The sequence below is a fragment of the Vitis vinifera genome, chromosome 12 (assembly GCF_030704535.1).
Source record: "Vitis vinifera cultivar Pinot Noir 40024 chromosome 12, ASM3070453v1".
NCBI classification, from domain to species: domain Eukaryota; kingdom Viridiplantae; phylum Streptophyta; class Magnoliopsida; order Vitales; family Vitaceae; genus Vitis; species Vitis vinifera.
The window spans coordinates 6085784-6098432 of NC_081816.1; the positions used below are offsets into that span (position 1 = coordinate 6085784).

At 33.1% G+C, this 12649-nt stretch overlaps 2 protein-coding genes across 2 annotated transcripts; both read right to left on the bottom strand.

The window, feature by feature from the left end:
* Nucleotides 1-234: 234 nt before the first annotated feature.
* Nucleotides 235-2249, bottom strand: LOC100260185 (ribonuclease 3-like protein 3). The gene is made up of 3 exons (XM_002270912.5): nt 1650-2249; nt 816-962; nt 235-716 (listed from the first exon to the last, which is right to left on the bottom strand). The coding sequence occupies exons 1-3, from the start codon at nt 2226-2228 to the stop codon at nt 390-392; spliced, it is 1053 nt and encodes a 350-aa protein (XP_002270948.3). The 5' UTR covers nt 2229-2249; the 3' UTR covers nt 235-389.
* A 2553-nt stretch (nt 2250-4802) lies between these two features.
* LOC100255092 (lysM domain receptor-like kinase 3) lies at nt 4803-11296 on the bottom strand. The gene is made up of 12 exons (XM_010658923.3): nt 10436-11296; nt 9637-9670; nt 9517-9521; nt 9231-9386; nt 8615-8817; nt 7922-8011; nt 7245-7338; nt 7005-7156; nt 6832-6923; nt 5778-5916; nt 5400-5498; nt 4803-5298 (listed from the first exon to the last, which is right to left on the bottom strand). The coding sequence occupies exons 1-12, from the start codon at nt 11049-11051 to the stop codon at nt 5134-5136; spliced, it is 1845 nt and encodes a 614-aa protein (XP_010657225.1). The 5' UTR covers nt 11052-11296; the 3' UTR covers nt 4803-5133.
* Between the last annotated feature and the right edge of the window lie 1353 nt (nt 11297-12649).

A 12649-nucleotide genomic window follows, 5' to 3' on the forward strand; every position in this document is an offset into this window, starting at 1 on the left:
GTATTTTTGTTAAAAAAGAATCATATTTAATGTTTCAAAAGAAAAAATATGTTTCTTATTTAAGAATTATCTTATCCATTTCAATTAAAAATTCCCATATATTTCTCTCCCCACCATACTATAATAAATGCTTAACATCCCCAACCTTTGGTGATTAATGTTTACAACTTCACCAATTTGGCTTTGATTGATTATTATTATTCATATTTGTCAACAAAACCAAATAAATCCTTGTTTGGCAACAAAGAAAACATATTTCCATTTCCATTTCCATTTCTGTGGGTATAACAAGCAACAACATATCCCTATACTTCAATGACAATGAAATGAAAAATACATCATTGACTCAATATGGGACTTTAGAACAATGTAAGAAAAAAAAGGGGTCATCATCCGTATACAAATTTCAAAACCTTCCTCCATCTACTCCTGAGCTTCATCATCAAGGTGGGGTTCTCAACATTTTTTAGGATCCTGTCAATGTTATTCAATGCAGCTTTGGCAGCCCTGTTGAGAGCAATGTCCTTTCTCAAAGGGTACTCACCTCTTCCTGCAAAGTAGTCCTCTATGTAGAAGTCAATGTCTCCTCTTCTTTGCCATGAATCCTTGAACTCAAGCTTCAGTCCCCTCTTTTGGCATCTCTCATTCAGCTCTGTTACTGGGTGTACTTTCAGAGTTTCTGGGACTATCATGGGCTCCAACAACCCTTTGAACACCTGCAACCACTCGAATAGTTATTATTATTATTATTATTATTTTTATAAAATTAAAAGAATTTATATTTATAAATATCCACTCGACTGTAATAATAATACCTTCCAAACTGTATCCACTGAACAGTTGCAGTCAACAAAGACAGCCCCAATGGTTGATTCAACCACGTCAGCAAGGACCTTTGGCACTTCAATTTGACCATTTGAGTGCAATGGGTATTCCTTAATTGCTTCAGCAAATTCATAAATCTGTACAAATTTTACCAATTATTACTTCAAAATTAAAATTAAAAAAGAAAAATAAAGATGGCACTTGAGGATACCAAATGGGCATCAACAACCCAAGCCCATTTTCATTGTTGCTAATGTTTCTTGAGAGACCAAAAGTAAAATCATTCAAATTCATGACCAAATCATTTTCTGCTAAACCATCATTAACAACATAAAGAAAATTTATGTAAAAATTTTGGTTAATTAACTAAATTTTCCCTACTTGTTGGCACAAAGGAAAAAATTAAGAACATAATTGCAATTATAAATTAATTATTAAAAGCATAATTACCCATAAATTGTAATTACGTAGAAGTCAATGTCTAAGTGTGTTAGCTCGAAGCTTTAAAATTAGAAACTTATCCTCAATATACTCATCCATCATTATTATATTTAATATTTATTTTATTTGTTTAATTATACCCTAAATCATTATCTTTTGTTTTTCTAAAAAATATAAATATAAAATTTGTTCGATAATTTTAAAAATAATTTTCTATTCTTGAAAACAAAAAAACATGAAAACGTTTCTATATTACAAAGCATATTTTAAAAACATATATAATAAATTGTTTTGAAAACACTTTCTAATGGAAATTTAAAAATAAGGATAAGAAAATAAAAATAAAAATAGAACTAAACCCTAGGAAAGGTTCAAGAAAATACTTGTTGCTCGATCTTGGGCTTCTTGTGGCGCAAAAACCGATGAAGGCCATGCTTGAGGGCGACACGAGCGAGCTTCTCCTTGTCGACGTTTGCGGAGCGGAGACGAGTCAAACGCCCGGGCTGGAGATCCGGGTACAGGAAGAACTGTTCTTTTGTTATCAGCAGACTCAGAACCGAGTCACCCATGAACTCCAATCGTTCATACGAGAACTGGTTCTTCTGGCAAGACGCATGAGTGTAAGCCTCTTCCAACAACCTCTTGTTCGTGAAGGAGTATCCCAGAATCTGCTCGACTCCTTCAAGACTCGGGAACGACTCAGCACTCTCGTATGAGTCGGCGCATGACTCAGTTTCGCCCTCTCCTCTTGGTTTCTGCGGGTGTGGTTCCATGGCGGTGGGAGAATGCAGCGAAGACGCGGTGGGAAGGGGTGGAAGTTGTGCTTTTGAACTTTTTTTCTTTATATTTATAGGGGTTGTATCGAAAGTAATTGTAGGTACTGGAATCCAAAAAGGAAAGAAACACTTATGGAAATGAGGTCTTGGAAGGTGAGAAGCTGTGGGTGTTGATGATAGCCACATAGGTTGACTTTCTTTTTTGGCTAAGGTTTATTTTCTTGTAATCATAGTTATTACTATTATTATTAGGTGTGAGGGTGGTTGATTTCAAGATTTTCTAATAAACGATAGTTTTGTAAAAGATATGATATTTCAATTTTTGTTTAGAAAAATAAAATAGAGGCATGATACGTCCGGAGGAATCATAGAATTTTCTAAATATATAATAAAATACATTTGGATAATGTATAGAGTAATTTTGACTTATAAACAAGTATGAAATAACTTCTCTATTAATAGTAAAATGACCAAATTAGGAATTATTATTATTGTATAATTGAATTTAATATTTTTAAAAAGTTTAATGAAATAAAAATATGTTTATCCTATTATTTTTTTCTCACAAAAATAAAGAATTATATTATAATACTCTTAAATTCTATTTATTTTTATCATTTTTAAGAAATTTTATTAAAGAAGAAAATTATGAATCCATTTGATAATTGTTTTCGACAATAAAAAAAAAAACATGTTTTATAAGGGAAAGATAGAAATAAAGTATTATTTTTTAAAATGGAAAAATATGCTTAAGGAGAAAAAAAAAATAGAAATTAGATATTTTAAAAAATATATTTTTTAGTTATTTTACATATTTATTTCAAATAATATCTTTTTATTTTTTTAGATTATTTTAAAAAATAATTATATAAACACCAATAATAATAAAAAAAATTATTTTTAAAACATATTTAAAAATAATTAAAAATAAATTAGAAATATTTCAAAATTTTAAATAGATTTTTATTTTATAATTCCAATAGCAAACATTCCAACCTTATCCCAATTTTATCTGATTATTTTTGTTAATGCCATCATATCTATTTTTTTCTCTCTCTTTGAATATGAAGTGGATAAAAGAATTAAAGGATAATATTTTTATTTAAAAAAAATATTCATCCAGGATCTAATTTTAAAATGAATGATGAATGGAAGCGTATCCGCCGGTAGATATAATTTAGGTAGGTTTGAAAAGGAAGAAGAAAGGGAAGAAAGAAAAAAGGACCCATGAATTTTAAAGGGTGACGTTCTAGAAAAGCAAAAGCACTTGAGAAGAGCTTATAGCATTGAATTTAGAAAACAACAGCTTTGGGGCCAAGTTTGAATGGAGAGTCAAACCGTGGTTTATTTTATGGTTTTAAGGAATGGACCGAGGCCCAACCCAATGAGCCAATTTCAATTGCTTTTGAGTGTGACCCAGTCAATGGTTAGGACGTGTTTGGCGGTGGGCACTGCATTTATGCCTGCTCTTCCCTCTGGGTTCTGTCTCTGTCAATTAAGAATATAATCCTATTGAATTGAAGATCTTTCTTGTAAAAAAGGATAAGAACAGTGGAATCCATCTACTTGAATTAAATTAAACTTGACACACATGACATGCTAACTTTGCTATGATCATATGATTGATTTGATGTTTTTATTATTTATTGATTTTTTTTCATTTTAATATAATTTTTTTTATATTTTCATCATAGGATCTAAGATTTCATCGTATGTTTTTAGTGGTCGAGAATTTAAATTTGGTGGGTATCAAGGCGATACTTTACAAATTTTTTTTTATATTGTGTGTGGTTTAAAAAAAATTGAAATAATGTAGAAGGAAAATAAGAAACAAATTTAAATTAATATATCATTTTTATATATTATTTCAAACTCATGACATTTATTTTAACTATTTTATTTGAAGATTAAATAATTTTAAAATACATAAAATTTCTAACTTAATCATGTTTGATTTTCATAATAAAAACAAACATGAGAAATGGGTCTCAGATATTTTGGGGGAAGATGCAAGGAAAAAAATAGAAAAGAAAAATATAATAAAAGAAAATAAAATAATATATTTAAAGTTAATAAATTATTTTTATATTTTTCTTCCTTAAATAATTTAAAAATATATAAATCATTTTCTTTAATATTTTATTTTTATTTTTTAGGATTTTTTTTAACCAAACATAAACCAAATAAAGCCTAAATTTATATAACTTATAAATTGTATTTATTTAATAATTATTGAAAAGTGCACCAAAATTAATGTAAATTACCATTTTATTTTTTGTTGTGCTTTAAGAAACCCACTTTATGCTATGAATTATTGGATGACATGGAGGTTAATGATGGAACAAATTATATCTACACCATAAAATCAAATAAATGAAGCAAAAAAAAAAAAAAAGTTAAATCCAGAAGTGAAGGAAGAAATTACCAAAAGGGTATGCCAGGATATCTCAGTTGCCTCCGTAAGTGATATATAGTAATAGGTTCGAATTATGTCATTTAAGGGGAGGTCCGACCCTCAAGGTTTGGGTTCTCATGGAGAGTATTAAGGACTTGGCCATATCAGATTATTGGATTATAAAAATAAAAATAAATAAATAATTAATTAATTATAAGAAATTGATATAACTGATAATACTTAGAAGAGATGATAAACCCTTCTTCCAGTTTGCAAAATAATGATGACACATTCACTCAGTGTCACCGTTCAAAGTAGCTGCAAGCTGCAACAACTCAAACCATCTGAACAGAATGACAGCATACTCATCCAAACAGTCCATGACTTGGAAAATCATGATATTATTCTTTCACACCAATGGTGGTCTCAACATGAAACAAATACAAGGAATTACAGACTTCTCTTCTGTTCTATGGCTTCTGCTTTAACATGAAAAAGCTGAAAAGTATTCTACTAGGGTATTGTAGGCATACAATATCCTTCCATGGCTTTCACTGATTTGTTCATCGATCAATAAATAAATTTACATGATCCACCCATAATTCTCGACTATACACATTTACAATGATGGTCTGGAACAGCTTATTTTGAGTGTTTCAGAAGGAAAAATGGTGAAGTATTGTGGATATTCAGTTTCTACCTTCCAGACATTAGATTGACGAGGGCTTGGTTGTCGTAGAAGGAACCAACATCCCAGTCCTCTGTTGAGGATGAAAGAGTCATTAGGGCAACCACGATGGTTCTCATGCTTGGTCTTAGCTGAGGATTTTCCTGGGTGCATGCTTTGGCAAGTTGGGCCATCTGCAACCAAAATTATCACCATAAATTTTATTTAAATTAGAATTATTAAAACAAAAGATTCAAAATTTTTTTTTTTTCCTCTTTGTAAGAAATGAATTCACCTTGCGCACAGAGTCGAGTGGGTAGTTATCTTCAAGCCTAGGGTCAACTAGTTTGCGAAGGTCCTCTCGTGGATCTGGCTTATTTAGCACATCCTCGAACTGTAGAACATGCAAGTATGATACAAATCAGTGCAAGGTTGTATTTTCAAGGGCAAATTCTGAGTAGTTATCAGATGGGCAGAGGCTGCCGTTAGCCCAATGCAAGTTAAAAGCTGGTTGATCAAGAATTGGGAAAGTTTCAGAATTACAGTGAAAGGAATTTGGCTTGTTTAGATTGAAACAAATTCAATTTGAAAGACCTAAAGCTAAGAAAGTTTGAGCCCATCTTCTCACCCCTCTTGATTAATCAGTAAAGTAGGGTTAGTAAAGAAAATTTACCAAAGCCACAAGGCCCTTTGATTCAGCAACAGAACCATTGTCCTTGACCACAGCCTCCTTGGCAGAAATAAGTTCATAAAGGACAACCCCAAAAGCATATACATCTACTTTGGGAGAGACGTCACCATATTGAGCGTATCTGCAAACAAGTGCACTGACTCAATTAGTATTATACACAAATAAATAAATATAGCCAAAGCAAATTTTGACTCTCTTCCTCCAGCCCACTCTCATCTGAACCCCACCACAAACTGCCCACCATGCTACATAGAAGGAAGTGTTTCTTTCTAATTTTAAAAAAAGAATTCTGCTCTGAAGCTTCCTTTTTCTCTCATATTTAAATTAGTTGCATGTGGAGAAATTTGAAACAACCTAAAAACAATGGAGAAACATGCAAATAGAACCACAACCACAAGTCACGTTTCAAAGCATTTCTAAGGGAATGAGTAACTCAATTTCTTCCCTTAAGTTCTTCCTGCAAGTTTTCTCATTGATAAAACATACTCTTAAAGTTTTCACAGGCCAAATCATTCTTACTTCACCAAACATATTTCTAACTTTATTTTACTACATTCTTTTGCTTTCCATACTTTCCTTCCATGTATTGCTACCAGATTTGTCCTCCCTGATGTGTCCACTTATTTAAAAATTAACAATTATTCTGACCCAGAACAACAAAATCAAACTCCAATTCATCTCAAAGGGACTCCCTGCCCAGAAACTTAAACATAGGCTCTCATAAGAACATTTTATTTTTAAATGGCAAGTTACTAGGTGCCATTAATGGGTTTGTTACTAAATCCAGCTTATCAGCAGGTTTACACACTTGCTGCTAGGTATATGGTGAAAGTTTGGAGATACGGTCATGATTTCAAGGCTCCTATTGGTCATAATTTGTAGAGTGGGGGAGATGTATTAATAGTGTCCAGAATGATCAACCAGTGAGCTCAAATTGTTTTTTGTTGCCACTTCAATCTCCCAGAACACCCAAAACCTATCATAATTACTGAGTTCAATATTCTTTCACAAAACAGATAAACAAAAGCCATCTTACTCTGGTGGCATGTATCCAAATGTACCCACAAGACGTGTGGGTAGGGATGAACTCCCAACTTCAGTCAATTTTGTTAGACCAAAATCTGCAACCTGCAAAACAATTTTTTCAGTAAAATAATGTGAACATAGAATTCACATGTCTGATAATAAGGGTAGAGGAATTGGCTGAACCTTTCCATGGAAATTCTTATCTATCAGTATATTTGCTGACTTAATATCACGATGGATATACACAGGAACAGTATGCTCATGAATATATTCAAGACCTCTTGCTGAATCAAGGGCAATTTGAACCCTACTAGACCATTGCAATGGGTCCCTTCCTGGAAAAAGATAAAAGTGATCATTATGATTTCTTTGAATGCAGAACTACCAGAAAAGATTTTCATCATGTACATGTTGTACTCCCACCTGAGCCACGCAAATGTTGGCTTAAGTTGCCATTCTCAATGTATTCATAGACTAGAAAAAGAGAACCCTCAACACAATATCCAATCAAGCGCACCTGCAATATTATAATATATATTAATAGAGATACATAACTGTTGAAGTGAACAACAATCAGGCCTTCCAATGACATTCAGGCAAGGAAAGCACACTGTTACCGTATAACCCCAATAACTATGGAGATAGTTGAGCAACCAAAATATTTCCCAGCAACAAATACTAGATATTTATCTTATATTATAGCACTCAAACAGAGCCGCATATGTATGTGTGTGTGTGTATACCTGATATCAAATTGATGTAAAGGGAATGGTCGGTGCCATGGTTCATTCCAGGACATATTAAGCTGACTATCATACCTTTGGACTCAAAGACTTAATCCAGGATCAACATAAAGTGATGATTATAATAAATATGCAACATTTTGAGGGTACATCTACATCATAAAAGATAAACAAAAACATCCAACAGGAAGTTAACAATGTGATAATGCTAAGATACTACAAACTACAAGCTGGTGAAAATTCAAGCGATATTGATTAACATAAAGCATCACAACAGCACTAAATTCTTTTAAGGACAAATAAAATCAAGCTGTTTCATAAAAATCCAACTGTTTTAAGAGAAAGGAAGTGTAATACCAAATTTAGGTGATGCACATGTGTCAAAACTTTTAATTCAGCAAGAAATTCTCTTGATGCTTGCATATCCATCTTCTTGATTGCAGCTTTCTGCATTAAAGAGTGAGGAGGGAGGAGAGGGGAGGGGAGATGGTGTCAGAGGAGAAGGAATATAGACATTTAACATCAGAAGTGAACATGACATGATGATTATACTTGTGTGTCAAGTGAAGAAATATGGATATTTAACATCAGAAGTTACCAACACATCATAATGTGAAGTCATCTTCATGCATTCAATGTGCATGTTAAAAGCAGTAATCACTTGGAACTCTCAAATATACTTCAACAAAGTTGTGTTCAATAATATGCTTGTTGGCTACTGGTGCAAGACCCATCCACCCAGATTTCTGAGCATCACATTATATCTTTGTCTGGGCTATTTATGGCTACCAATCCAATAGATGATATATTCTTGTTTATATTCTCTAATCTAGAAGGACCCCTGCAATTGTCTAATTTGAAATCACAGAACACTACATGATAGGGTAGGACTGATTTTGTATAAACCTGTTGAGCTCTTATTGCAAGAAACTCGGATAGCTAACTACACAACTAACATAAAATATTCCACTGGCATAGCATAGCATGTATGACTTTTCTCTTCGAATTCATTGTCTTTTATGACAAGTGATAACAGGCATCACCACAAACCTCGCCCCTCAGCTCTGCATAGTAAACAGATCCAAAGCCACCTTGACCGATCTTATTAGCCAAATTAAAATTATCAGAAGCCTTAGCAAGTTCTTCATATGAGAACTCCACTGATTTGTCCACAGTAATGCCTGTAAGACCTGCAGAAGAACCAAAAGCAGGACCTGTTGATTCTACAGCTTTATCTGAAGCAATTCCAGGACCTAAACCCAAAAGAGAGGAAAAAAATTCATCAGTGAAATCACCATATTCCATTAAAGGATACAAATCAGCCCAGGCATTATAAGAAAATAACCAGATAGTTACACCATGTCAAATTGAACATATATTAAAATTTGAAGAAAAAGAAATGAGCACAAGTATAAACTTAAGAATAAACTTGAGACATCTAGTTACGTAGACAATGGAACTGCATCAAATGGTTGGATAAAATTTATCAACTTATCTAAAGTTGATCTATAGTACTTCCCCAAGAGATAGAAATTAGAATAAAAGCTTGAAAGGCATTATTGCCCAAGCATATCCATGAAGTACTTGTTCATTTACAGATACAACTAAACAAACAAACAAACAAACAAAGGGGGCAAAAAAGGGGAGACAAATAAGAAACAAGTACCATGCCCAGGTTGAAGAGAATGTTCTTCAGTTGGAAGCAATGCTGCTTCCTTCACCTTCCTCTTTCTGTAAAATCCAATATATATACAAACTGTCAATAACAGCACTCCTACTACTGCTGCTATAGATATGCCAGCAATCACACCACCTGCTAATCCTGCTTATATAAACGAAAACCAAAAGCTTAGAGTAGCACTAAACTTTCCAAGTTATCATCTAACATCTGTCCAAGAATAAAAAATGAAGACAATCATCACCGAACCAGTATGCAGAAAAGAGGAAATCACCTGTGCTGCAAAAGGGTAAAAAAAACAGATATAGATGTTAAATTTATAATAGGTTCTGAGATGAAACAAGTACTATAGGTTAGTTTGCGAGCACTTCAAAGTGGTAGTAAGAGAAGTTACCTGGATTTCAGGGCCCGATAGCTTCCACTGGTATCTGCAAATTAATTGATAAAATCAGTGAGACAACATCCTAGCAATTTATAGCATATGATGACAACTTAGCATCACTCCCACCACATCAAATTCAATTAGTTACTTTGCAATATTGTGATAATTGCCTTTGTTAGGATCTAGAACTGAAACATGAAAATAAATTATTGATATTTTCTATAATATTTGAACATGTGTCCATCACAAATGGGATCACCACTAGAATTATTAAAAAAGGAAAAAAAATGATAGTAGAAGTAAAAACACGATATTTTGTTGATACCCCTGCATGATCTGTCTTTAAATGACGGCCTAATTTGCAATCTACTTATTTTGTTGTTCATTTCAGTGGTTCAACCCAGCTCACCCAAAATACTGAGCTGCTCCATTATCCATAACTGACTTCAAATTTGCATAAACCCATATTAACAAAAATTCCAAACTGTGCCTCGCACCAGGCACAACCCTCATTTCTGTTCATCGCTCAATTATGAAGCATCTAACAATAATGCGGGTTCCAAATTCGAAACTTATGGAAACTCAATAATCCACACTATAATCAAATCTGGATCATGGAAAGTTCCTAGTGAACCCTATTATTTTTTGGGCTGATTTAAACTGAATTCCACAAACCCGGCATTCAGTTTCTCAACTCCGAAAACATTCATGGCTCCAATTGATATACAAACAAAACTATCATTGACATCATAGCTTCCAGGTTCCATTCTACTATGCATCAACAAACTTGCAAATCAAAACAGGAAATCACCTTTAGTAGGAATGTAAACAAGCCCACTCCCAGCACTAAAATTGGAATCCGGATTGTAACTCTGCAACAAGGAAGCATTCAAACCCTCTGACTCTGCAACCGAAGTCAAATTATCCTCTGGGCGAAGCGGGTAGGACAAGAACAACCCATAATCCTTGGAAACGGTGCTATTGCCACAAGAACAATTTAAAGTCACATTCAGATAAGCATCCGTATCAGGAATTTGATTGGCGGCATAGCTATTGAAGTTCTGCAACCACGCCGAAGTGGTCAGATTTGAATAGTATGTCTCCGCAACAAGATCGTACGTATCACCGGACTGCACCGTGTAGTTGAACACTTTGCCCAGAAATTCTCCATTGATGCAATCACATGAGGAGTAAGGCACGCGGATTCTGGTATCGGCTTCAACACTATCTTGATTAGCGATTTGTGAGTTGTAGCTGAGAATTTCAGAAATCGTTGTCTGGAATAGCTGAGAGATAAAAGTGAGGTTGGAACCTTGCCAGACATAGTATGAGCCCAGAGCAAGATCACAGCCGCGACTGCACTGCGAATCAACTGCACAGAAAACGGAGAGCAGTACAAAAAACCCTAAACCCACCTTCTGTTTCATTTGAAAACCCTAGAACCAGAAACCGTAATCGAGATGTCTTGTGTTCCTGTCAAACAATTATCAGATGAAATGAATGGTTTGATTTTTGGACCGTTGACTGAATTTTCTCCCCTTTTTTTTTTTTCCCTGGGGTGGGTAAATTAAAGTAATGGTCACTGTAGAATGATTGGCGAAGATAATGACGTGGAGAATCCGCCATTTTCAAGCTTAATCTATGTCCTAGTTCCTGTCCTTTTCTCTGCAGTGTGACCTAGCAGTAGATTCAAGCAATCAAGCCCTATGCTTTCCTCTTCCAACTTTCTTTAAAAATCATGATTTATCATCACTACTTCTTTATCTTCTTCTTCTTTTTTTTTTTTTTTCTTTTTTTGCCTCCCTAATTTAAGAATATTTATTAGTATATAAAATAATTAAAAAGATGTTTTAAATAAAGTAACTTACTAAAGAAAAAAAATGATAACTAGCATTGATATTATGTTAAATTATTAATTTTTTTTAAATTTAAGCTTATAAAATATGGATTCAATAGGCATATCATGTTTTTTAACAATTTATTTATTTATTTATTTTTTTGTAGATATTTATTGCATCATTTTGAATTAATAATTTTTTTAATTAGAAAAAAATTGTTATTTTTAATAGGGTTATTTGGATAAATGACTCAAAATAAAGGTAAAATTGTAAAAGTAACTTCATCAGTTAATTGTTTTGAGAGTGACATAATTTGGACATTTTTACCCTTATTTATTTCTCTCCAAAAACGCATAAGATCTCCACCAAATGCATGATATCCCTTTGAAAGCAGGAAACTTTAGTTTTACCTCTCTCATTGGTACTACATTTCTCTCACCAATATTGTGAGTACATCCTATACACCATTTCTGTAACCCACCAATAAAACTGAGTGAAGAGAAGTAGAAAAGAGCAGAGAAACATAGAAGAGTAAGATCCCCCACCAAAGACATGATATCTCTCCAAAAACAAAACATTTTAGTTTTACATCTCTCATCGGTACAACATCTATCTGCATATCTCTCACTAACATTGTGAGTACATCCATATACACCATTACTACAACCCACCATCAAAATTGAAGTAATAGAAGCAAAGCAAATTTAAAGAAAAACATATGGCAAGGTCGAATGAAGGTATGTAAACCCATTTGGGAAAAAAAATTACCTTAGTTTTGCTATTCTCAACATTATTTGGTTGTAGGGAAAAAAAATGAAATTTTTTGTTAAAAAGATTTGTATGAAAAGAGTAAAGTTTGTATTTAACATATAAAAATCGGACGTAACTAGTGTTAAGTTCTTTATATATAAAACTTGAAGATAGTTGGGTACAGTTCAACATGTTAATCGACAACTTTGCGGGATTGAGTTACTTATCCAAATAACTACTATTTTAATATTATTTTTTTGTATCAATAATTCAATTTATTTATTTATTTTTGTTACAGTGATTGATGAAGTGGGAATAATACTTTTGTATGAAGGAGATTGGGTGTAAAATGGAAACATGTACTGCTTTGAAGGTTGCCAAGGTAAAGGTATTGAACTTAAAAAGACTACAACATATGAAGAATTATTGAAGATTGT